Below are 26,514 nucleotides of genomic sequence, written 5' to 3'. Positions count from 1 at the left end.
GGAAGTTGAGCAGGATTGGTATTAAAAACTCTGTTTACTTTCTTCTCAGTCTGGCATCAGTTTGACTGCCACGATTTAAGACTTCATCTTTAAGTCTATAGCATGAACTGTATAAAACATGGACGTAGCCTCCGTGACGTCACCAACAGGTTTCTAAGAATCCGTTATGAAGCTCAGAGCGTGGTGCCAACGATCGTCACCACCTGGGCAGCCTGCCGTTTTCCGGCTGATCCCAAAGATGGGTAAAGACGTGGAGCGTGGGTGGAGCTGAGGCAGGCTGGTTGTTTAAACAAGCCACCTGTGACAACACCCACCTGTCATTCAAATGTCCACGTCCTTAAGTATACATAGCTTTAAGTTTGTACGTGAGTCATATGCAAATCGTACCGTATCCGGCCTCGAGTAGCTGTTGAAAGAACCTCAGCTCTTTTGGAATTTGGCTGTCTGTGTTGGCTTCATTTGTCTCTGCGTTAAGCAAAATAACGTTGCCGTTATGTTGTAAATCAATAATGTTTCTTTGAAGAATGGGCGTCTCAGACGTTGACCTGATTAACTCTCTTATCAATCTCACCTGCAGTCTGTGAGTCAAAAGTGTTGAAATTTGACCTGTTGGTGCAGGCTGTCGGTTGTCACATATATTCATAAAGGTGCAATCATAGTTAAATTAAATAAGAGACCTTTCACCTGAGCACAAATCACTTTAAATGAATGTCAAAAATATATATTTTCTAACCTGCGTACATCTTAACATCTTTACTCTCAAACGGAAATGTTAACACGATCAAAGCAGCATTTTCAGTTTCAGTTTCATGCAGCCGCTCTGCTTCAACATCTCTTGATCCTATTTGACTACACACTACACCTTGTGTGCATGAGTCTAATCTTAAAAATATGTCTGTCATCAGTTACTGTTAACTACAAGTAGACATTTTATAGAACACCGGGAAATAAAATCCCTTTGAGGCTCTGTCTCAGTTGTCCTGTAGAAGTTTCACCAACAGTAATTAAGCCTGTGAACGTATGTTTCCCTTCAGATGGATGGAGGCCTGTCTGGACGAGGAGCTGCCTCCCACCACGGAACTGGAGGAGGGGCTAAGGAACGGCGTCTACCTGGCCAAGTTGGGGAACTTCTTTGCCCCACGCACCGTCTCGCTCAAGAAGATCTACGACCGCGAGCAGACGCGTTACAAGGTGAGAACGAGCATTTGATTATGCGTCATGGTGTCATGGGTCAACCACCTGTGTAGCTGCATTTCTAAGTCTAAGTAGTGTGCTTTGAAATAACTCTGCTGTTAAGGAGATTACATTAGAAATTGTGTTAACAAACATCACCTGCTTGGAGTCTGACTTAGTGAAGTCTAATCTTCCACGGCGATGAGTATCTGTCGCAATTCATGAAGCAATCCAGCCTTTAATTGTCCAGTTGAAGATCAAACCTTGGTGGTGATGCCAATGAAAAGATCCTCCTCTTGGGTCCATGAATAGCTGCATGATTATATATTGAGATACCAACCTACAATACTGGCACGGCAGGTATTCTATCAAATCACAGTAAATCCAACAAAATGAACAGACATGATGCATCTAAAGGCGACACCGGTGAAATCAAACAGCATTGACTCTTTTCCGCTATTTCAACCATCTTCTTGACCCTGATCAGCAGCTTTATAACTTTGTAAGTGTCAATCAAATTCTCAAACCAGACCCTTTTTGAAGCAACAGTTCGACATAGCGTTTGTCCACAAAAAGCCACCGTGAGATCGTTGTGGTCTTTACCGACACCGTGTTTCATGTGTGTTTCCTTGCTTTGCACTGTAACCTGCAGCTGTTTGTTGAGTGTGGGCCTCAGTTTATAGCTCCTGTTGTCAGTGTGAACGAGGGTTGGTTTTAAATCTTGTTGTGTTCTGACTTTTGGTTTCTCTCTCTTACAGGCGACGGGTCTTCATTTCAGACACACAGACAACGTCATCCAGTGGCTCAACGCCATGTCAGAGAAGGGACTGCCGAAGGTGAGCCGTCCATTTGTGTCACAAACAAAAGCATTGAACAGCACACCTTCGTGTCACATGAAAATGTACAACTGAACCTTATTTTAGCAGCCAGCTATTCCCTCAGACCACATGAGGTTTCTGTATTTATTCATTTGTTACCAGAGCTTTTTGTAAATGAATTTTAGCTACTTCATCTATATGGTACAAGTCTCTTTGCCTTGAAGAACCACATCACTTTTGCATGATTAAGCTGCGTTTATGTAACATCAACTCTGAATATTATTGAATTAAATTGGTTTTAGATTGATTTCCTACCTTTAAGGCACCAGTTGGTGCCGGATAATTTGAGCACAGTATGAAAATTAACTTGCACTGACTTTAATTTCTCTCAAGATACAGTAAATCTGCGTCACACAGTAAAATAGTTGCTCTTAAGGAAAGACTTTTTAGCCGCTGTGCCGTTAAAAAAAACCTCAATATTTGAGGTATAAGTGGGCTGATTTTTAAAAGCTCTTGGTCAATTAGTTGAATGGAGAACGCTGGATGGAAATCTTAAATGTTGGAGCTTTTAATTGCTTTCCATGTCACTTTATTATGATATTTTTAAAACAATAAATGGCCATAAACATTTCCAGTCAGTGCACGTTGATTTTCCTACTGTGATAAAATTAACTGAAGCTCTCTGCAGAAGAGAACTGTGCATGTTTTGTATTTCTTACATTGAAATGCTTCTTTTTTTAAGTAAACAGTGGCTTGTTATTGTGCTTTTCTGAGAACTTTCCACCATGTCAGCTCAGGGGAAACTCGGTATCAGCCCAAAAATATCATCAGTGGGCAACTGCGACATGAAATAAAAGTAACCGCCTGCGAGTGTTCTATTTTAGCCGCGCCGCAGAGACAATGCCAGGGCGTGTGAATGAACATTTACATTGTGTCATCTGCGTTAATAGCTTGGATCACTCTTGAATGCATGCTGCGACACGCTGGCATGCTGTCATGGAGCTGCTGAAAGTGCTTCTCTGATTGACTCGATGTCTCTGTCTGTGTTTCAGATCTTCTACCCTGAAACCACGGACATATATGACAGGAAGAACATGCCACGCTGCATCTACTGTATACACGCACTCAGGTACTCTCACTGTTTTTTTTGTGCCTCTTCCTTTGGGCCTGTGCCTGATCGTACAATCGCGCCTTGCGGCTCGTTAATTGTGCTGTTTCGTTTAATGAGTTGAAAACTTTTGTGTCGTAGCAATCACGTGAATTCCTCATTCACTGGACTGTGTGAGCAGTGTTGAAACAACTCACTTGACAGGCCGTGTGTGTGTGTGTATTCCCTGTGGTCTGTACACGTCTGTGGTCTGACCGTGTTTCAAGTGTGTGACATTTTTATGAGGTGAACGGGGCAGTTTTTCACCAGAGAGGCATTTGGCGGTAAGAGGCACGGAGCCGTTTGTTTTTAATAGAGCATTCCACCTCAGGTAAAATGGACGCAGGGGCCGAGCTGCAGAGCGGAGGCACACAGTTTGTTTGTGTTTGTGTATGCCCGCGTTCCAGGCCGTGCAAACCAGGAACACCCAGATGCCACAGGAGTGTGATCATTAGTTTTACCACAGAAAACAAACAACATAATTTGGTGTTGTAGCGCCCTATCTCCAAAAATGTGGATCCTACTGCAGTTGTTCCTCTTGGATAAATGATTTCACGACTGTATCAAACAAAGCATACTTCACATAATGTATACGATTCAGGTCAAAACATGATGCAATGTTTGAGTTTATTAGCTTTACATACTCCCTGAAAAGCAGCACAGATTCATTGTTTCACCTCACTTTGTGTCGGTAGGTGAGCAAACAAATAATTCCCCTGCATATGTTTGATTATTCCCCCCATCTGCCTCTCAATATTCTGCGGCATGATTCAGTGTGTGATCACACGTATCCTCGCCCCTCACAAAGTTATTCATCCTGTCTCTGTCCCGTTTTCCAGCCTGTACCTGTTCAAGCTCGGCCTGGCCCCTCAGATCCAGGATCTGTACGGAAAAGTGGATTTCACTGGTAAGAGCATGTGTGTGTGTGTGTGTGTGAGCCCGAACACGAGTCCATGCATCTGTTTTTCACATTCTGCCCCCCCTCCCCTTCACCTCCACCGTTAACCTAATTATGTCATCTTAAATCCAGATGTCACCATTTTGCCAGAGTTAACATCAAGTGTTTCAATTTGTCTGCACCCTGAATAAAAAGTGGCGCTCAGAAGGAGGACTACGAGGCCTTCTTTTTCAGGAGCCCGCGGTATGGAGGAGCTGCTGCTGGAAATGTGAAAGTCATTAGTAATTGTGAGAGCTTTTTTTCCTGTCAGTTGAGTTCCCGCTTGGCTCCCTGTCCCAGAGCCAGAGTCAGAGTCAGAAATCTGATTATCACACGAGCCAGGAACAGAGCGTCTCCACAGCCTCTCACTTTCCTAACCCAGTCTGCTCCCACTCCCCTTTTTTCCTTTTTTCACCTCTGCTCTATCGATCTGTTCCTTCTGCTTTGTCTTCTCTCTCTCTCTCTTTCTCTTTCTCAGAGGAGGAGATCAACAACATGAAGAGTGAGCTGGAAAAGTATGGCATCCAGATGCCCGCCTTCAGCAAGATCGGCGGGATCCTGGCCAATGAGCTGTCCGTGGACGAAGCTGCATGTGAGAGGGGGCTCAGATGACACTGGGGTGGGGGGATAGAGGGCGGAGGGAGCTGGTAGCTGCAGATTATGTGGTTTAGTTGACTCGTGCTTTCATTATGAAACCGATACAAATGTCCTCAAGCCACTGGAGGTCAATACAGCTGTTATTTGGATCTGTCAGTTACCTGAGAAACCTCTTTTCTCGTTCACTGCATCATTCTTTGGAGCACAAATTCATCTACAAGTAGTTTTTTACACATTGTTTTTGTACACTTTGTTTCAATAAGGGATGCTTATACTTAAAGTCGATTTACGGATCAGAAGCAGTTTTATGTATCAACATCACTCACAGTTACTAATTTTAAGGGTAAACAGCATTCAAATTATCAGATTTTGATGCTGAATTTGATGTGAAAATGTCTAATTTCATGTCACAAGACCAAATATTCAAGTTTAAAGTTTAATCCATACAAAACCAGGCCAAGAAATACAAAATGTCATTATTAAACTTACTTGTAGTCCTTATGCTGTGTTGTTGTGGCTTCATATTCAACAGACAGGCACGAGAGTGCTTAATAAGAGAAAGCAAATAAACATATATCCCAAAAATGTCAAACCATTCCTTTAAGTTCAAGAACTACATGAGTAGCACAAGATAGAGCTGCTCCTCACCGTCTTCTCCTCCATTCTCAGTACACGCTGCTGTGATCGCCATCAACGAGGCCATCGACCACGGCGTGCCAGAGGGGACGGTGGCAGCTATGCAGAACCCCAACGCCATGCTGGTCAACCTGGATAGCAGCTCTGCTCGTCAGTACCATGACACACTGTACCAGGCCAAAGGAGAGAAGGTGGCCAACTCACGCAAACGGGTACGACGTTTTAAACTTCAGTGATGAGTGATCTCCGACTCTGTGTGTGTGTGAAGGCTGTGACAGGGTTCAAATGGCCACATGTCCAGAAAATAATGGTGTCCCGGGGCACATTATCCTCGGGAAACCATAAAAGAACTATATAATTAAGAATTGTCCACTTACTGATTAGAAAATAATTGAACATACAGCCTGAAGCGGACGAACATTTTGGCTTCAGACAGTAAAATACTGAGCGTGCATCAACCAGTGGAGCAACAGAAATGACTCCAGTAAAGAATGGGAGATGGGCTGACACTGTTGAGGACCAAAAATCAATCAACAAATGAATCAATAGGCCGTTAAATGCACCAAAAAAAGTATAATAAAAACAAATGTAGGCATTAATTAATTTAAAAACACAGAAGCAAATTAAAACAGAAACGTCAATTTATGTTTTTGTTTTTATACATTAATTAATGGCTACATCGCTTTTTGTGCATTTCATGCAGGCTCTGAGGTTGAGGAGCAAAACTGCCACAATCCAAAATCAATTAATAAATCAATCAATATGCAATTAAATACATTTAAAAATGATAATAAAACATTAATTAATTTAGAAAATGTGACATAAATTGATATTTCTGTTTTATAATAATACATGAAAAAATGATTAAATGAATAAATCAAAAAATAAGGGGAGTTAATACAAAGATGAATAAATAAAGAAGCAAATTAAAACAGAAATATCAATTTACAAGTTACTTTTTATACATTAATTAATGGCTACATTTAGTTTTAATATTATTTTTGGTGCATTTTATGCCATATTAATTTATTTATTGAGTCATTAATTTGTTTTTGATTTGGGCAGTTTCAGTCCTCCATACAGTCCGGGGAGGAACAAAATAAAATCATTTATTTTAACATATTAAGCAGCATTTTCTGTCAGTGAGAGAAAAGTTTGTTTTGCCGATGGGCCGAACCAATAAATGACCAACATTACCTCCAAATATCAGAACAAGGAACAAAAGTCCCCTTTGGATAGCACGTTTTACTTTGATGATGAGCAGTGCTGAAGTGTAATGACGTTGCTCTTGGCCACATTTTTTCGCTCTGACAGCAAATGGAGAACGCCGACGCAGAGAGAGACATCTACGACGAGCTTCTCACCCAGGCTGAAATCCAGGGCAACGTCAACAAGGTCAACGGTAAGTCACGTGAACGCACATGTTTTACAGATTTGTCTCGGTTTCCACGGTGCAGCAGTGAAATGTCAACCGTTTCTCTCCAACAGTGAGCAACGCCTTGAACGCGGCTGAACAGGCCGTACTGAGCGGCGATGAGAATAAGTTGTACGAGGCCCTCAAAGCCATGGGGCTGCAGAACCTGCAGGCTCAGAACAAAGGCTGGTACCTCAAACAGCTGCAGGCCGAGCGAGAGAATAAAGAGCAGGTAGGGAATAGCGTGCAAACAAAGTGAGGCGTCTCCTTCTCTTGTCTCGTCGTCATAATCTCAACTTGATTTCTTCATTATTAGGCGTCTCCTGGAGAAGCACTGACGAAGGATGAGTTGCAGAGCGGCGTGGACGTGGCCAATGAGATCGCAGAAGGCTACCTAAAGAGTACGCACATCACATTTCAACAAAAAGTTGTCCTGCAGTTCGCTTTAATTCACGCATGACTGTTAATTTGCCGTGTCTGTTTGTAGTGTTGAAGGCAGTGGAGCGCATCAATGCCGCCATCAGAGCGGGGGTGCCTGAGAAAACGGTAGAGGAGCTGATGAATCCTGACGCCCAGCTGCCTGAGGTCTACCCCAGCGCAGCAGACCTCTATCAGAGAGAGCTCGTCAGCCTGCAGCAGCAGAGCCCGGAGGTACGCGAAGAACACACACAGAAAGTTAAACGCACACAAAGTGCACGCCAAATGAAACGTAAAATTACAGAACTAGTCGACCTGAAAGGGAAAAGCACTCACCTCGACGTCAGTCAGTTCCACAAGTTTACATTACTGCAGGTGTGGTGTTACAATCGGACTCTTTCTGTTGATAGCAGAGTTTATTTTATGTAGAACTGATAAGATTTTGAGAGCAGTGAAATAAAAACATTTTCCAATTGATAACTTCCATATTCAATGCACCAAATTTGTACTTTATCTCTTTACAATGCTGAAACGATCAACAGAAATGAATCCTGCACAATTCTGCTCATTAATCAACTGTCTTATAGATTTAACTACGAGTATTAGGGTCAGGCATGAATGTGAAAAAATCGAGAAGGACCATTGTTTTTATTTCATATTTTGAGAATGAAGTCAAAACGACGAGAATAAAGAGTACGTACATCACATTAAACTTGACACTTAAAGGTTTAAGTGGAAACCTTAGAGATGAAATCAGACTGCCAGCATTAGTGCTGCCTCTTCAAAACGCCTCGTGTTGATGGAGTGCAGAAATTGTGCTTCAGAATCAGGACATAAACACAGTGTGGTTATTAGATTAGATTTATTGTCATTGCACAACAACAACGAAATGCAGATTAGCATCTAACCAGAAGCCGTAAAGTGCAGAGCTGTGTACATATGTATAGGGATATATAAATAATAGTGCATATATAAATATGAATATGTTAGCAAATATACAGTATGAACTGTATGAGTGGAATTAATACACTAAGATGTATCAGGTTGTGCAGCAGCATGTTTGATTATTATTTTTTATATTATTAATTATAGGTGTGGTGCATAAGTACTGTCTGCTCGGAAAGAGAAATCACACAAACTTGAAAGAGTTGTCGGCTGCTGTCCTAACTTGGTTTCATTATAGTTAGTGTCAAAATTTCAACTTTATTTTAACTTTATTGATACTAAAAAGATGAATCAGTCAAGTGAATAATTGCTTGTTCTATAGTCTGCACACAGTACAGAACATTCACAGCTATTTTTAATATCTTGCAGCCCGTAAACTCGTAATTTTTAATAGTCATCGCTTACACACGAGTTGCTTTAAACCCTGCTTGATGTCCCAGCCTGGCCAATGATTTGACTGTGGAACAACAAATCAACATCACAGTTAACGTATTGTTTTCCCCTGGAAGTCTGACAGTTTGACACACGAGGTAAATTTGTGTCCCGTGTCCTGCAGGGCTCGCTGTCCCACCCCGAGCTGCTTGTTGCCGTGGAGATGCTGTCATCGGTGGTGTTGATGAACCAGGCGATGGATGTCGGAGACCGAGCCGCCCTCTGGAAACAGCTGTCCAGCACGGTCACTGGACTCAGTAATGTGGAGGATGAATATGCACAGAGGTGAGCATGCACACACACACACACACACATTCACACACACACCATGAGGTGAGTGACGTCTGAGGTTTCTGTGTGTGACTCTGTATCATTACCTGTGTGTTCCTCAGGTACATGGATGAACTGATGCGTCTTAAGGCAGCAGCCAGAGAGGATGGATGCGACTATCTGACCTGGAACGACATTCAAGCCTGCATCGACCAAGTTAACCTGACGGTGCAGGAGGAGCACGAACGTGAGAGACTGACTCCATACCACAAATTTATTTATTTATTCAGACAACCTTTGGTTCAGGAATATAACAACATACCAACACAGTTTTGAGTGATCTATCTGTACGCTCTGTTTGTGCATTTGCAGGTATTGCCGCCATCGGCCTGATCAATGAGGCTCTGGATGAAGGCGATCCCATGAAGACCCTCGCCATGCTGCAGAACCCCTCGGCCAAGCTCACGGATGTGGACCCGTCTGTGGCTCAGCACTACCACGATAAACTGCTGGAGGCCCGCAGGGAGAAGGCTCACGTAAGACACGGCACACACAACATGCTATACCTGCTGCGGAGAGGTGGATGTAAAAAAAGAGATGCTTCAACTTATCGTCTATAGATAGTTTCCCACGGTTACCGTGACCTGGTCTCCTTTTTTCGTGCGTATCGAATACTCAGAGGAACATTATGCAAAGATCTCATGCAAACAGCGTCTGGTAACAGTTACCTGCATGCAGTTTAAAGTTGTTAGGGCTATATATAGTAGGACTGTACATGTGATACATATAGTTATCCAAGCTGTAGTTATTATAAGTGTAAAAAGAGGACAGTTTCCAGCTTAAACGAGCTACGAGGGGCCAAAAATGTGCAGCTGCTGGAGGTTCAGTGTCTCGTCTCAGATTTCTGTTTCCAAAATATTGAAGTCTAGCAAGGTATTCTATAGAATTCATGCAACTGAAGTACAATTAGTGTTTTTTGCTATGAATATTACTAATTACTACCCTCAAATAAATAGTTTTATGTGTTCATTCTGTGCAGGCTGCAGGAATTTGCTATATTTTGATATATAATCCAAATTTAAAGTGCCAAGTCACTGTGATATCCAAATGCTAAATAGATTATTGTGATGTGTGGTAATACTCTAGCTCAATGGGATCCCAGATCCAAATTGTGGTTGCAGATGTCTGCATGTGACTCAGGCCTCTGAGCACCACATGACAGCACCAGACTGCTGATGTCATCGTGCGATCATCTTTTCCCCCCACCACTCCCTCACTTCCTGTCGTATATGTCTGTATCTGAACCGTCTGTGTCTCTCTCTGACTCTTCAGTTTACTGAATCCTGACTTGATCTTCTCTCTCTCTCTTACATCACACATCAAACAATAGGCGCCATCTTTCTCGGTCTATCGTCGCTCTGCTCTCTCTGACTCATTTGCCTGCGTTATCGTTGTTTGAGTGAAGCGAGCGCGATGAATGTGGCTCCTGTGTGCGCGTCGGCGCCCGCACATTTTAATATGATGTTACAGGAAGACAGCCATGTTTGGGGTTGTTTCTGTGTGGCGGGGGAAGCAAAGGTTAACGCGGCAACGTGTGAGGTGAGACTGCAGGAGCTGGGTATGATTTCACCACAGTGCACAAAGGTGAAGAGGAGATGAAAACCCCTAATAGGCATTAAAAAAAGCCCTGATTTCTTCAGAACAAGGTCTGTAAATAAAACAGTTCTCAGTGTATCCATTTTAGTGCGCAGTCTGTTTTTATTCTGTGTAAATACAGATAAAGGAAGTCTCTTATCGAGGTTGGACAATACTTGGCCGCTGCCAACAGTGTTTCAAATGTCAACATTCATGAGTTACATTTTAAACTCTGGAATACATCATGTGGGAACTCGTCACACTTGCACAACACGACCCAGAAAAAAAATCAGAAGGAGAATGAGGGGAGAAAAAAAAGAAAAGCAAAACTATTTTCCTGCCGATTTCACAGGCATAGGAAATAACAAGCCGGGCCACAGTCATTTGCTTCCATAAAAGGGCACAAAGCTGACCACTTTATTAAATGGGCCAGACCCATGGGCACACACACACACACACACACACACCCTCCTCTTGTTGATTACGAGTGTGTATTGTGGAGCTGATGAGCTAAAGACCTTTAAGTTGTTGGAGCAGGGTGAGCTTCCTGTTTTTAAAGGGTCACTGCAGAGGAGATATTCCCCCTCCCTGAGAGGGGAAAGGATCAGGAGGCCACCGGCACAGCTTAGAGGCCACACGGCCAAGATGTAGTCATGCCCATATGAAAGGTGCTTCCAGATGATCCGAGGTCAGGAGAGTTTGAGGAGAAGACACTTGTTTTGTCAGCCCACGGTTCAATCTGTGCTCGGCTTCTTGGTGTCGCCTCATTAACTCTGCAGTATTAGGACAGTTAGTCAGCAAGACAGCGAGGCAGAAGTTGGCTTTGACTGAGGGCTGTGCCTGGATAAACAGCAGGAAGTCCTGCCCAGACTCTACTGACTAACAAGCTGAATATAGCCCACTACGGCACGTCTCTTCAGACGCTTATCTCTTCACTTTGTCGCTGCAACAATCACAACTGAGACGGAGCGTGTTTCAGTCGAGTCATGCACTTGAAGCTTCCCACACTCATGTACGCGGAGACATGCGAATGAGCTCATGGTTTCTAAGGAAGTTTAAAAAAAAAGATGCAGAAGAAGAGTTTAAAAAGATGAATTATCTACTACCCAACCCCCCCCTTTCACTTCCTCTATTTCCATGGTGTGTTTCTAACGTGCGATGAATTACACCAAAAACTACGCCCAAGTCCTCCACCTCCTCCTCCTCCTCCTCCAGTCCCATGCCCACTCGGGGTACCACACCCTGTCTAGCGCCTCCTGCCAGCTGCGGTGACTCATCACCTGCAAACACCAATTTAGAGTGCCAAGTGCAAACACACAAACACTAATCTAGGCACGGCTTTTGTTTACTATAAAGACTCGAGAGCTCGTCCGACTCCTGCATGCATGCATGCTGCAGATGTTAGCTGCCTGCCTCCCCTCCTCCTCTTGCATAAGAAATCTTTCAAGATCAGGTATCAGTGTTACCCGCCCACTTCTTTCACACACACACACACACACACACACACCTCCTCTCATCTACCCTGAAGCACTACATAAAGGGGCGGGACGCTTGGAAGGGGGGAAGGCCGAAACCCAGTGAGCTGCCTGTTTTACGGGGCTCTAGAAAGCAACAGTGAGTAGCAACCAGCTGCAACAAACTTTATCCAGGGACAGAGAGCGCCATCTGGACGGAGTTAGGCATAACTACAGCTCAATGTAAAAAAAAAAAAAATCCACACTAACACAGTTAAATATAGACATTTGCAGACTTGCATTTGTAGGTATGTTTGTGGTATTCTTCTGTTCCTGTGGATAATAGGTCAAATAGGTCATGCAGGTACACAAGCACTTAATTGCTTTAAAATATGTTAGCGATGCCTCCTTAATCACTAATTGTTCCCTTTCTGACAAAGTCTGGTGATTTTTTTTTTTAGAACCTGTTGGAATCTTAGACCAAAAAATAAATGTAATCACTGTTGGGGATAATCTGTGAAACACACTTCACACAAATAGAATTAAAAATGAGCCAACATGAGACAAAAGCCTGCATGCATTTGCTGTTTAATCCACCGTATTCTCAAGTACAAAAAGGCTGCTAATGAACCTGAATTATCTCAGCCTTCTTCTGCTGCTCATGCTCAGTATTTGGCCATTTCTGTTTTAAGTTAGACATGGGGGACAGAGATGGAAATAAGTCCTGGACCTTTTTGTTCTGACGCTACATGTATTGTATTGAGAAAGAATATTACTTTATAGTTTTATATACTTGGCTATATTTAGTCTTTCACGGATGGTTTTGCATTTCAAAAAGTGCAACTTTGGTGTGAAGCTCTAGCGTGGAGGAGAAAGCATAGACTGGAGTCCGTGACCGTTTGGAGGACAGATGGTGTGTACGTGTGTGTGTGTGTGTTATCTTCTGAACATATTTTCCCGTGTCCTTCCAGGAGACCCAAGACCCGTCTGCTGTGTTGTGGCTGGATGAGATCCAGGATGCCATTCTGAAGGCTAACCAGGACACACAGGAGGCCTTGCAGTGTAAGAGCACAGGCTCGTTTCACATTACTGCACCCAGTTATAAGATCGCAGAATGTTAGTTCAAAAGGTTGACGTTTGCGCATGTGTCCGCAGTCTCGCAGTCCATCCAGGCCATCAACGAGGCGGTGGACAGCGGCGATTCTGCTCAGACTTTGGCCGCTCTGCGTAACTCCGGGGCAGGACTGTACGGCGTCACCTCCGAGTGTGCACAGACCTACCAGGAAGATCTGGCCAAGATTAAAGGCGAGAAAAAGGCAGAAGGTGAGGACGAAGTTTGGGAATGAATAAAAGGAAGGAAGAATGTATTTCCCATAGCTCAGTGGTTACTGTAACATCATAGGAATGATGCATCTTTTTCAGTCTTTTTAAGGTCAAACTATTTAGTCTGATAAGATTTTGTGCTTGCAGCTTAACTAACAAACCTCAGTGACCTGTTTTTCCAGTGGAAAAACAACTTATTATTACTGAAGTGCCTCCGTCTTGTTCACTTGCATCCTGTAATGCCGCCTGTGCAGGTGACAATGGCAGTGACTGGGTGAAACACTGGGTAAAGGGAGGACACAACTACTTCTATAATCTGAATACCAAGGAGGGCACCTGGGTGGAGCCAGAGGACTTCCAACCAAACAACACACAGCTTAACAAGGAGGAGATCCAGGTAGGTTACTGAAATGTCCCTCTGGTGCAGCACTGCACGGCTGTGGCTTTTTAACACCGTGTTAAACTGCTTTTTATTCCCCTCCCCGTCAGTCTGTGGTTTCCGGGGTGACAACGGCCTACAATCGAGAGCAGCTGTGGCTGGCCAATGAGACTCTTATTGCTAAGCTGCAAGCTCGTTGCCGTGGCTACCTGGTGAGAAAAGGCCTGAAGGAGCGGATGAACTTCCTGAAATCCCAAGACCCAGCTGTTACATGCATACAGGTGAGTTAGACACATGTACAGCCATCATACTGAGTTTGTACATGACGCTTTACTGATTCTCAATCTTTTCCTCCTCAGGCGCACTGGAAAGGCCACAAACAGAGGAAGAAGTTCAAGGATCGTAAACAGTATCTCAAAGATCACACTGGCGAGGCTGTCAAGGTAATATTATTATGCAATGTCTATATTCTCAAGAAATATTGAACCAGTAGTGTAAATACAGCTAAGACTAAGTGATTTGTTTGTGTTTCTCAGATCCAGTCCATGGTTCGGATGCACCAGGCCCGTAAGAAGTATAAGGATCGCCTAAAGTACTTCCAAGATCATGTGAGTTTTCAGCCAAAGCGCTAAGATGGGGAAAAAAAATTGGCTTTAGCGTAAACAAATGGTGGCGTTATCTAATAGGAGCTTTAAATCACTGCGCATAAATTTCCCCTGACACATCCGCTGACATTTACTCGGTGTCCTGTGGGCTTTGAGAGAGGCAGATGGCTCATTTAGCACAGTGACATGTGTGAAGTCATTTCCACTCCGGCTCACATTGGATTCCTGTGGTACTGCTTATAATGAAGGCTATTGATCAGCCGTGTGATTGATGTTTTAGTGTTAATTCTGAAAGTCTTTCGACTAAACTGCCATTTATTTTTGGTCAAATCTTGTAAATCAAATTTTATTTGTAGAGCCCAAAGTCACAAAGTACATTTGCCTCAGAGGGCTTTACAATCTGTACAGGGAGTGACACCCTCTGTCCTTAGACCCTCCCAGTTGTTGGTAGCATTGGAGAGGAGGTCCACTCTGAAGGGCTGGAGGTCTTCAGGAGGTTTTTGAAGGTAGAGAGGGACGCCCCTGATCTGGTAGGAACTGGTAGGACGTTCCACCAACAGGGAACAACACACAACAAAAGTGTGGGTAACATATCAAGTAGGTGGGTGCAGAACTAGAGACTACTTTGTAGTATTGTAGTGTGGGCTGCTACAGGTAGCCAGCGGAGCTCGACGAGCAGCAGGGTAACATGAAAACCAGGCACGGCGTCATGTTCTGGACCATCTGAAAGGGTTTAACTGTGCATGGTGTTTCGGTTATCGAGTTGTGTCAGGGGTTGGGAAGCATGTTGAGTCAGGTGTTTAACCAGTACAAGACAGCGGTGACTTCTTTTAGTGTATTTCAAGTTTAGTGGAAATACACCAGCTCAGGTTAGCTGATAAAATAACGTAAAGATGTAAAGCATAAAAAAAAAAAACATAAAGACGTTGGTTCTTTACCCAACCCTCCCTCGTTTTTGTCTTCATCGTCTAGTTTTCATTATTTAGTCAATGACATGAACACTGTTTTATTCTGCAGATCAATGATGTGGTGAAGATTCAGGCTTTCATCAGAGCCAACAAGGCCAGAGATGACTACAAGACACTGAGTGAGTAGATCCCAACAATTTTGTTGCTATGAACTGCTCTCCAGTTTTGGTGGTCCTTGACTCTCCAAATGTCGTCCCTCACACAGTCAGTGCCGACGATCCTCCCATGGCGGTGGTTAGGAAGTTCGTCCACCTCCTGGACCACAGCGACCAGGACTTCCAGGAGGAGCTGGAACTGATGCGGCTCCGTGAGGAGGTGGTCACCAACATCCGCTCCAACCAGCAGCTGGAGAACGACCTGAACCTGATGGACATCAAGATCGGCCTGCTGGTGAAGAACAAGATCACGCTGCAGGAGGTGGTGTCCCACAGCAAGAAGCTGACCAAGAAGAACAAGGGCCAGCTGTCCAACATGATGATGATGAACAAGCAGAGGGGAGGCCTGAAGGCCCTGAGCAAGGAGAAGAGGGTCAAACTGGAAGCCTACCAGTACCTCTTTTACCTGTTACAGGTAATGTTACAATACAGCTTTGTCTCGGTGGATCTCTCTTCTAGGTACAAGTCATTTAACCATATTTCTGCCTCTTTTTAGACCAACCCAACATATCTCGCCAAGCTCATCTTCCAGATGCCACAGAATAAATCCACAAAGTTCATGGACTCTGTCATCTTCACCCTGTACAACTACGCCTCCAACCAGAGAGAGGAGTACCTGCTGCTCAAGCTCTTCAAAACGGCCCTGCAGGAGGAGATCAAGTAAGAAACAGACACTTAAAGCCAGTCACCATTTATTCATGACCACAGTTTGAGGCCTGGTTCATGACTTCACAGTAAAATGTCGCCTTCAACAACTGTCCGCAGGTCAAAAGTGGACCAGATGAAGGAGATCGTCACAGGAAACCCCACAGTAATCAAGATGGTGGTGAGTTTCCACCGAGGTGCGAGGGGACAGAACGCCCTGCGGCAGATCCTGGCACCGGTCGTCAAGGAGATCATGGACGACAAAACGCTAAACATCAAGACCGACCCGGTGGACATCTACAAGAGCTGGGTCAACCAGATGGAGACACAGACTGGAGAGGCCAGGTGAGCTGGAGATGAGGTTGTTGTGTACAGGTGGCGACAGTACTGTCGACTCCATTTGGAAGCTTTCACCTGACGGTAGAGCAGCTGTGAGTTTAATTTAGTCTAAATATGGGAAAAACACACACAAACAGCTAATCAAGAAAGTTATATGACTTATTGTAGGAGGGTTAAATCATATGTTTTCTTATGAATGATAAATATTGTTGTCAGGCACCATTTGTAATGACATTTTAACTACTGCTGGCAAGTAACATATCTGAAAACTTTTTTAAAAAATCAGTAAAAACGGAGAAACAGAGTGCAGAAAACCTCTGTTTTGTGTCCTCTTGTTAATCTGTGTTCTTAAAGAAAAACTAATATAAAGTAAATAACAAAATAAATGAATAAAATCAGTAAAAAAAAGTGTTTCAGGCACCATATCTTGAATTTATCTTGAGTTTCTTTGTCTTTGTGTTCAACATTAATGGTTCCTCCTTTTCTCCATCTCTTTCTTCCCTGTCCTCAACAGTAAGCTGCCATACGACGTGACTCCAGAGCAGGCTATGTCCCACGAGGAGGTGAGGACGAGACTGGAAGCCTCCATCAAGAACATGAAGGGGATCACCGACAAATTCCTGTCTGCCATAGTCGTCTCTGTGGATAAAATTCCGTATGTTCTTCGCTTACATGGATCACATTTTTCAAGACATAATTCAGCTGCCTCGGACCAGAAATGATTATTTTCTCCTTGTCTAACGTTGTCTGTCTCTGCACTGTCTGTCAGATACGGGATGCGTTTCATCTCCAAAGTGCTGAAGGACACTCTGCATGAGAAGTTCCCGGATGCTACAGAGGATGAGCTGCTCAAGGTTTGTAACTTTTAATTTGGATGCTTTAATGTTTGTGCTGCAAAAACTGTTTACCCAAATCACAAAAACACTTTCCTATTTTCAACTTAACACAGCGGTCGATGTGGCAGATCTCTGACATTGAGACTTATGCCACAACACTGATATCATTTTATTTGTAGCACTTTCTGTCTTCTTGTCTTCTTGCCTGCCTCTCATTTCTCTGTTTCTTACACATCTTTTCTTATTTTTTCCCATTTCGGCCGCTCCTCCTTTTTCCACCTTGCCATCCAGCTGCAGCCTCTCTGTCGGGATGTGCGGGGAGTTTGCATTTGTCCTCATTCTGTGTCTGTCTGCTGACATTAAGGCGAGCCACGGTGCCACTCTTCTGGCTGCGTGTCGTGACACGCTCAAGAGCTTTTCTTCATTTTGCAGTAGCAACCCACCAAACCCAAAGATGTAATTTTCAGCTCTCCTTTGTGTGTGTGTGTGTGTGTGTGTGTGTGTGTGTGTGTGTGACAACAAAGATGGCTTAAGCTAAATGAAAATAATCGCAGGTTGATGCCCGGCTTCTGTTTGTTCTGCAAATACTAGTATTTATGTTGAGGGCTAAATCTCATGGCACTTTTGTATATAGTTTAATTTCTGCGTCATGAAGCCTCCATAATAATTGAATCAACTGATTTTTTTTTTTTTTTCAGATTGTGGGGAACCTCTTGTATTACCGCTACATGAACCCAGCCATCGTGGCACCTGACGCCTTCGACATCATCGAGGTGTCGGCGGGTGGCCAGCTGACCACCGAGCAGCGACGAAACCTGGGCTCCGTCGCCAAGATGCTGCAGCACGCCGCCTCCAATAAGATGTTCCTGGGAGACAACGCCCACCTCAATCCCATCAATGAATATCTCAGCACCTCCTATCAGAAGTTCAGGTGTGGTGTTAGTTTTTTATAAAAATATGAAGCTTTTTTTTTCTCGGCTCCTCTGACTTTATCGTTCCTTCTTCCATCACAGACGATTCTTCCTGGCGGCGTGTGACGTTCCCTCGCTTGAAGATAAGTTCAACGTGGATCAGTACTCTGACTTGGTCACTGTCACCAAACCTGTCATCTACATCTCCATCGGAGAGATTATCAACACTCACACGGTGAGTTTGTCGGCACCTCACGATAGCTCACTTGTTTTTTGTCTCCTGCAGTGCGACTAACATGCTGTACTTCTGTCCTGTTAGCTGCTGCTGGACCATCAGGACGCCATAGCTCCAGAGCACAATGACCCCATCCATGAGCTGCTTGAGGACCTGGGCGAGGTCCCCACCGTAGAGTCTCTCATCGGTGAGTGGAGGGAGTCGGGGAAAGCTTTCTTTGTCAGCGTGGTAGCAAAAATGTACAGAACCCACCCCGCATACTATCATCGAGTGCAGTGTCGCAGCTTCTGATTGGCTGTCTGTCTTGTTCAGGTGAAAATCCTCTTCCTCCCGACGACCCCAACAAAGAGCTGATGGGGAAAACCGAAGTTTCACTCACACTCACTAACAAATTCGATCTCCCCGGCGAAGCCAACGTCGAGATGGACGCCAGGACTCTCCTGCTCAAGTAAGCTGATTCTATAAATTCGAGCCTAATTAAAAAAGATGAATGTGGTTCTTTAAGAAAATCCAATGATTTAATTGAAATGTCTTTTCAGCACCAAGAGGCTCATCGTGGACGTGATCAGGTTCCAGCCTGGCGAGACTCTGACTGAGATTCTGGACTCATCAGCAGGAACAGAACAGGTCAGACACAGCTGATGATGCGGATTTAAAACACTTACTGTATGTTTATGAGCTGAACATCAATCATTTGAAGCCAGCATCAACAGAAGCAATTATTATATATAATTTTAAATTACTTTATAACTAATGATATTAAAATACCAGATACTATCTGTGTACTACTGCGAATATCTCTGTTTGTCAAAGTATAAGTATTATTATAATATTATATTTATGTATTTCTGAAAGAAATGTTACACAAATACCAAGAAAAGAGTTTAGCAGCTCACCGACGTCCACTCCTAGAAATAATGGTGTCAGCACTTTTTGTGCATCAGGATGCCATATTAGTCCATTCCAGCGCCATAATTTTACAATCTCAGGGCCCACCCCTCAGAGAGCGATTTCTATCAGCGCCATGAGGCCTGATTCAGGACTATTCATAAGCCTGCAGTGCCTCGGTTCAAGGTCTTTTCCATTAGTTTCAAAGCTTGATGCCGTTCCTTTGGCTCAGAGGACACTCTTAATTCTTGGGAGTCTTCAGACTACATTTATTGTTCCCAAGTTACAAGCTATAGTAAGTTTTTTTCACAACCAATGCTGATATGTGCCAAATTAATTATGCTAAGACTGCACTATTGATCAACCTGGATTTTCTATAGGAATGTGATGTAACTGGAACTATAATAACTATTCTGTATCTTGTCTCCCTGGATGACAGGAAGCAGAGTACCAGCGTGCCATGCAGAGGAGGGCCATCAGAGACGCCAAAACTCCAGAGAAGATGAAGCAGGTCAAACCGGTGGTGGACGACAGCCTGACGCTGCAAGGCAAGAAGGACAAGATCAAGAGCAACCTGCAGAGGCTGGCCGAGCTGGGGAAGGTTCACCCCGAGAACCGCTACCAGGACCTCATCAACGACATAGCCAAGGTAGAAAAACAAAACTGATTATTATCTCTGGTTAGTGGACAGTTAAGACAGCTCCTCAGTGTTTCATTTAAATGTGCTGTGTTTTTATGTGTGTGTTACAGGACATCAGAAATCAGAGGCGGTATCGTCAGCGCCGGAAAGCCGAGCTGGTGAGACTCCAGCAGACCAACTCCGCCCTGAATTCAAAGACCGCTTTTTTCAATGTTCAGATTGATTCTTACAATCAGTATATCAAGACGTGCATGGACAACCTGGCCAGCAAGGGCAAGTAAGTAACGCCTCTGAAACATGCTCTGTAATCTATACCTATATCTTATATTTATTTATTTACATCTACCTGCTTAAAGGTGAGTCATTGTTTTTTATACGGACGTGATTAGACTGCAGACAGAGGCCTCACCGTGCCATCTGCATGGTGTTCATACAAGACAGGAATTCTACTTCAAGCTGGAGGGTTAACTCAGTTTGGAGTGTTTACATCCCAGTGTGAGGGACTTGTAGTTTGGCTTCTAAACTCTGACTCCAATCAGACTGATCTTTAAATTATCACATGTCTTCTCCTTTTTACTTGTTTAAAGCACATTTCTCAAATGTGTCACACGTGCAAAAATCTGAACTGGGTCACTTGTAAGAGGCAGCGGGGTCACAATGAGACTCCTGCTGGTTTTGGTTTTGGACCTTTAATCGGAGACTGTTTTACTCCTGGAGTGCAGAATACAATTATGCGCAGCTGCTGCCTGGTTACATAGAAAACCAGTACTGTGGGCACCAAGGACCAGGATCCAAACCACCAGAGAAGAGGTTCTCCTCCCTTTTTAATTAAGTGGTCATCAAATTATTTGAAGCAGATTCACAGGATAATGATAAACACCAGATGCAGGGCAGAAAATGAATAAGAATCTCCTCCTCCTACACATGGATTTTCTCTTTTGTATTTCTATATAATATGAAACACTGCATGATGCAGCTGAAGTATGATATATAGAGACTTGAAGAGCCACGGATAATTTGTGCTAAGAGGTCGTATTATGTCGTCTTTCTCTCTCCTCTCAGGTTGTCAAAGAAACCGGGCGACAACAAGGCCAAGAAGAGTAAACAGGTCTCTCAGAAATACACCGCCTCTCGCCTCCACGAGAAGGGCGTGCTGATCGCGATAGAGGATCTGCAGCCCAACCAGTGAGTTCTGCTTTCTTTAACACAGGATTAAGGTTTAGAAGAGATTTACGCGTGCCAGGCGCCCACATCTGGTTTTAAATGTGTGTTTTCCAGGAAGATCGACACTTTTTATGCATTAAGGTTATATATCAAAGTGTCTGCCATTGTCTTGAAAGTTTTCTCACCAGTTTTAGTCGAATTCATGACAAGAACCAGTGAGCTTTCATGGCCGTGTCTACTGCAGATGGTAGCTCTAGATTTGAGAAATCCTCGTGAGATTTGTATCTGATGTTTCAAAGGCTGGCGATCAACTGATTTCACTATTACGCTTTAAAACCTCATGGTTTTGTCATGCTACACTGACTTATTTTTTCACTTACAATCAAAGAAATGGCTGTCAGTTAAGAGTCGGGCTTTCAGTGCAGCGTGAACCAAAGCAAAACATTTCAATTTAACACTCACCAAAACAGCATGTAACACATGCACAGACCACACAAACCAAAAGTAAACATTGACTTATTATTTTAACCTAAACCCCAACGATCTATTCCGGACTCTAAGCAAGTAATAGTGTTGCCTAAACTAACAGAACTGAAAATAATAATAATAATAATAAAAGAAACCCTGAACATAATAAATCAACTAAGTCTAAAAAAAAACAAAAACATCACTGACTTTTGGCTTTCCGTGGAACACAAACTTAAGTCTCTAGAGTAAATCCTGTGTCTGACCGATTCATCCACCGCCAACTCCGTCCTACGTGGACTTTACGCCACGTTACCTGACTTCTGTGAATATTTGTCACTCTTTAAAACAACAAATCTTTGTTTTCTCCTGGTGACTGCAGATTACAGAGTCCTGTGCTGAATTAAGTGTCCTGACTCCTTTTTACTCTCCTCTCTTCGCAGGTTCAAGAATGTTATTTTTGAGATTTCTCCGTCAGAGGCTGTCGGAGTTTTTGACGTGAAGGCAAAGTTAATGGGCGTGCACTTGGAGACATTACAGTTAGAATATCAGGTATTATTGCTTTCACACATTTTGTTTTCTCCACAGTAAAGTAGAATTATTGGTACATATCATAGAGGCCGCTGGATGAGTCTGATCTTTCTCTCTGTATGTTCGTTTCTTTCTCAGGATCTCCTCCAGCTGCAGTATGAAGGTGTGGCAGTGATGAAGCTCTTTGACAGGGCCACCATCAACGTCAACCTGCTCATTTTCCTCCTCAACAAGAAATTTTATGGGAAATAGTAGAGGAAAATAAAAAAAGAAAAGGATAAAAGGGCTACAGACACTGATTTAAACCACAAAACCCACTTTGAGGGTGGCAGAAAGCCCTGACCTGAACCATTCCCTTACTGCACTTCTCTTACGTGCCTATGCAAATTTATGTGCATTATTTTTTATTACATGGATCACCGTATGTGCTTTATTCTTAATGGAGCGACTTTTTGTGAGCAAGCACACCACAGAGAGCTTTCTAGAGTCTTTTTTTTTTCTTCCTGTCTGTCTTTTGTTGTCTGTATCTGCAGCTAGGTCAGAGGTTTAAGATTTGTATGTTTGCTTTAAATATTCTGAATATCTTGTGCATGGGCTTTTGATTAATTATAATTATATATAGTATATATATATATATATATATATATATATAAACAAAGAAATGTATGTTTTATGTAAAGAGATCATGTTTTGTGTCTTTCTTAGCTGTTAGATTATTTGCTCACCTGACTGATAAAAAGCCTGATAAACATCTCTCCCGCCAAAAAGCACCAAAGTGCTGGCGTACTTTCTAGCCGGGGCTGTAGTGCACAAGGCGACTCGGTCGCTCTCCCGTCAACCATTTTTGTGTTGTTGCATGAGGCGAATTGGAAAAAAAACAAAAAAACAAGATGCACTCCACCCTCCTCCATCATATTTAATCATAAAAACACTGCAGTCAAAATATTTTGCACATATTTTTGAAGATGATTCAACTCCCCTCTGAATCTTTGGATTCGACCCACCTCAGCCCACACACATATTTTGACATCTATGCAAAGAGAACATCGAGAGAACAGCCTCATGATGTATTTGACAATAACTGCAAAAAAAAAAAAAAAAAGCTCATATTGAGCTTTTGAACTCAGAACTTTGATGTTTTTGCTGCACGAGCATGACAAATTCACATTACACCGCTCAAATCCAGTCCATCTGGTCAGTTTGTGTTGGACTGGACTGAGCTGGCCGTGACTACAGCCCTGGTGCTCTCAACTGACCTGCGGTGTGTTTTCTGCTTTCGGCTTTAACGTTCAATAAGCAGGAGATATGTGGCACACACACACACACACACAGCTGTGCAGATGCGCTCATTCATTGGCTTTCGCTGCCGACTTACTGGAAATTAGATTTCTTTCTATCTCTCTCATGGGCTGTTTATCTTTCTGTCTGAGTGAAACACAGATTATTGTCGCGTTACAAACATCGTGTTAATCTGTAAAACAGGATGGGATGTAGATGTGTAAGCTGGACGTTGAATACAGAGATTTTTTTTTTTATGATGTCTTGTTGAAAATAGTTCAACAAAGTTGCCCTTTTTTATTTATATTTTATGTTGTCAGTCAACATTTTACTGTAGTTGATGTTTGCAAAGACCTAAGGAGGAGGATGTGCAGTATTACAGTAACTCGACTCGTGGCTCCAGTAGAGGTCACTCTACACCATCCAATCTTTAGTGTTTATTGTATCACACGTCGTTTTGTCAGAAGAAGCCTTAAATTGAGATTTCATGCAGACCTTATTGAACTAGATGTTGATTTTCTGTCTCATGTAAAGTTTCCATGATCAGAGGTTGACACTGTTATTTGAAATGGAGGGGAGCGTGATCTCTGTACATTATTTTTCTCTTTCACAGTCCATTAAATGTATTTTACCTGTTTTAGAATAAAGCTCTACAGAGACTCTGTGTTCAATGACTCAAGTACTTTGGAGGTACTTCTATTTTATGCTACTTCACCTTCCACTCGACCATATTAATAATCAGAATCTGGTTTATTTGCAAGTAGGTTTGCCTTGGTATATTGGTGCATGACGAGAAACAGTACAGGAAACATATAAATAAGGATGAAAGGAAGTCCTTATCAATATAAAGAAATACAAAACAGAACATTCACAGGAGCCACACTGCTAAAAACTTTATTACTTTTGATAGATCTGTGTACATTGACTCAAGTACTATGGAGGTACCTGTACTTAAATTCTATTTTATTGCTACTTTATACTTCTACTACAGTAAGTACAGAAGATTTTACAAGCAAACCACATGATTAGGTAAGTAATGTTCAAATATGATGCATGCTTATAGAGTTAACTAAACAAAAGTAGCCGTGTGGTAGTCGTAGAGAAAATGGACGGATGGTTTGAGATCCAACTAAAACAACAAGTAACAACAGCAGGTTAAATAGCCTCTCTCTCAACCAGCTAATTAAAATACTGCTTACATATTAATAATCAGAATCTGGTTAATTGGCAAGTAGGTTTGCCCTGGTGTATTTGTGCATGACGATAAACGGTACAGGGAAAAATATAAATAAGGATGAAAGGAAGTCCTGCAGTTGCTAATCAAATTCAATCAGCTAATCAAATGTGATTTATAAATATATAAATACAAAATGTAACATTCACAGGAGGCGTGCTGCTAAATAATTTATTACTTTTAATATTTTAAGTATATTTTGCTGTGTTTTGCTAGTTTTATACTTCAGTTAAGAGTTCGATAAATGGATGTGTTTAGAAATAAATAGAACTGTAGATACATATAAAAACTATATACAATTAAATTAGACTGCATAAAATGAATGATAGTCACACCATGTGTACTTCCAAATGAATGCTGCATTAGAAATAAAGGTCAGTAGTTCATGAGTGTCTTCCTCTAATGTCTCAAATGAATCCTTTTTATTTACTTTTATTTTTATTGACTCAAGTTGAGGTAAACCCGCTGTGACGGAAAGGAAGTCCTGCAGTTGCTAATCAAATTCAATCAGCTAATCAAATGTGATTTATAAATATATAAATACAAAATGTAACATTCAAAGGAGCCGTGCTGCTAAATAATGTATTACTTTTGATATTTTAATTATATTTTGCTGGTAATAGAGTGTTTTCCTAGTTTTATACTTCAGTTAAGGGTTCGATAGATAATTATGTTTAGAAATAAATAGAACTGTAGATACATATAAAAACTATATACAATTAAATTAGATATACTTTATTCTTCCCACCACAGGGAAATGTACTTGTTACAGCAGCAGAGGAAAGTGTAGCATACACTACAGAGTTAGAAAAACAAACACATTAAACAGACAGAAATATCTATAACCTACACAATAAACACAAAAAACAATCAACCTTCAGACAAGTACTGAGGATAAAAGTGGCATGATATATAAAAAGAGTATTGTAATGTAAAGTGACCATGATACAAATAATTAGACTGCATTATCTGATGTTGCATTAGACATAAAGGTCAGTAGTTAGTACCTGGGAGTCCACATACAGGACAGTCTTTCCTGGAGCGTGAACACCTCTGAGCTACTAAAGAAGGCCCAGCAGAGACTGTACTTCCTGAGAATACTCAGGAGGAATAACATCACACAAAGACTGCTGGTGTCCTTCTACCGAGCCTCCACTGAAAGCATACTCACCTACTGCGTATGCATTTGGTACACCAGCAGTACAGTGGCTCAGAGAAAAACGCTCCAGAGGGTCATCAACACCGCTCAAAGGACTGCCAGCTGCCCTCTCCCAGCACTGGAAGACCTACACAGATCCCCTTGTCTTAAGAAATCCCAGAACATCATAATGGACACTTCACACCCTGGTCACCCCCTGTTTGTAATGCTGCCTTCAGGCAGACGATACAGAGCCATTGGTGCAAGGACAAATAGATTCAAATACGGTTTTTATCCAAATGCAATAGTCACTGTGAATGCTGCCAAATGTTTTACGTAATGGGTGTATGCTCCTTTTAGCATATTTAGTATTTATTTTGATTTTAGCATATGTTTATTTTAGTACATTTTAATGTCTCAAGTATCTTTATTCTCATTTATTCTAGTCATTTTAACGCTAGGATTTTATTGATGTTGCACTGACTGACTAGAAGCACTTTCAGTCTCGTTGTACCTGTGACAATGACAATAAAGATCTATTCTATTCAGGAGTATCTTCTTCTAATGTCTCAAGTGAATCCTTCTCCCTGATCAACTCAGATCACCACAGACTCTGGAAAATTTTAAAAAAGGACTTAAAACTTTACTTTTTTCCACATCGTATTCAACATGATTTCTCTTGCTGTGATTTATTTGTTTCTGTTGCTTGTGTGCATATACTTTGTGTGTATTGTAGCACTTTGAGATTTCATTCAAATGTAAAGTGCATTATAAATTAAACTTATTATTATTATTATTATTATTATTTACTTTTATTTTTATTGACTCAAGTTGAGCTGTGACTCCCTCCACAGGGAAGGAAAGATTAGGATTTAATTTGAACCCAGACCACCATGTAGTGAAAT

General features: G+C 42.3%; 1 protein-coding gene across 1 annotated transcript in view; it reads left to right on the top strand.

The window, feature by feature from the left end:
* Positions 1 to 23,903, top strand: part of iqgap1 (IQ motif containing GTPase activating protein 1) — a 41,246-nt gene extending 17,343 nt beyond the window's left edge. Inside the window, exons 3-37 of the mRNA XM_010741285.3 lie at positions 1,035 to 1,191; positions 1,932 to 2,009; positions 3,044 to 3,120; positions 3,978 to 4,045; positions 4,554 to 4,667; positions 5,342 to 5,520; positions 6,623 to 6,710; positions 6,797 to 6,954; positions 7,039 to 7,123; positions 7,210 to 7,373; positions 8,641 to 8,801; positions 8,909 to 9,033; positions 9,159 to 9,322; positions 12,847 to 12,937; positions 13,031 to 13,198; positions 13,453 to 13,595; positions 13,688 to 13,858; positions 13,937 to 14,020; positions 14,114 to 14,185; positions 15,200 to 15,269; positions 15,356 to 15,720; positions 15,802 to 15,965; positions 16,071 to 16,295; positions 16,804 to 16,944; positions 17,059 to 17,143; positions 17,824 to 18,056; positions 18,139 to 18,271; positions 18,356 to 18,458; positions 18,584 to 18,719; positions 18,811 to 18,898; positions 19,599 to 19,808; positions 19,910 to 20,076; positions 20,862 to 20,984; positions 21,872 to 21,980; positions 22,098 to 23,903. Coding sequence (XP_010739587.3) covers positions 1,035 to 1,191; positions 1,932 to 2,009; positions 3,044 to 3,120; positions 3,978 to 4,045; positions 4,554 to 4,667; positions 5,342 to 5,520; positions 6,623 to 6,710; positions 6,797 to 6,954; positions 7,039 to 7,123; positions 7,210 to 7,373; positions 8,641 to 8,801; positions 8,909 to 9,033; positions 9,159 to 9,322; positions 12,847 to 12,937; positions 13,031 to 13,198; positions 13,453 to 13,595; positions 13,688 to 13,858; positions 13,937 to 14,020; positions 14,114 to 14,185; positions 15,200 to 15,269; positions 15,356 to 15,720; positions 15,802 to 15,965; positions 16,071 to 16,295; positions 16,804 to 16,944; positions 17,059 to 17,143; positions 17,824 to 18,056; positions 18,139 to 18,271; positions 18,356 to 18,458; positions 18,584 to 18,719; positions 18,811 to 18,898; positions 19,599 to 19,808; positions 19,910 to 20,076; positions 20,862 to 20,984; positions 21,872 to 21,980; positions 22,098 to 22,211 — 4,813 coding nt within the window. The 3' untranslated portion in view covers positions 22,212 to 23,903. The remainder of the gene's footprint in view (positions 1 to 1,034; positions 1,192 to 1,931; positions 2,010 to 3,043; positions 3,121 to 3,977; positions 4,046 to 4,553; positions 4,668 to 5,341; positions 5,521 to 6,622; positions 6,711 to 6,796; positions 6,955 to 7,038; positions 7,124 to 7,209; positions 7,374 to 8,640; positions 8,802 to 8,908; positions 9,034 to 9,158; positions 9,323 to 12,846; positions 12,938 to 13,030; positions 13,199 to 13,452; positions 13,596 to 13,687; positions 13,859 to 13,936; positions 14,021 to 14,113; positions 14,186 to 15,199; positions 15,270 to 15,355; positions 15,721 to 15,801; positions 15,966 to 16,070; positions 16,296 to 16,803; positions 16,945 to 17,058; positions 17,144 to 17,823; positions 18,057 to 18,138; positions 18,272 to 18,355; positions 18,459 to 18,583; positions 18,720 to 18,810; positions 18,899 to 19,598; positions 19,809 to 19,909; positions 20,077 to 20,861; positions 20,985 to 21,871; positions 21,981 to 22,097) is intronic.
* Positions 23,904 to 26,514: the final 2,611 nt, after the last annotated feature.

Source organism: Larimichthys crocea, chromosome VIII (genome assembly GCF_000972845.2).
Source record: "Larimichthys crocea isolate SSNF chromosome VIII, L_crocea_2.0, whole genome shotgun sequence".
NCBI classification, from domain to species: Eukaryota; Metazoa; Chordata; class Actinopteri; family Sciaenidae; genus Larimichthys; species Larimichthys crocea.
Note: the sequence above shows the minus strand (reverse complement) of the source record. Positions and strands in the feature narration are given on the sequence as shown.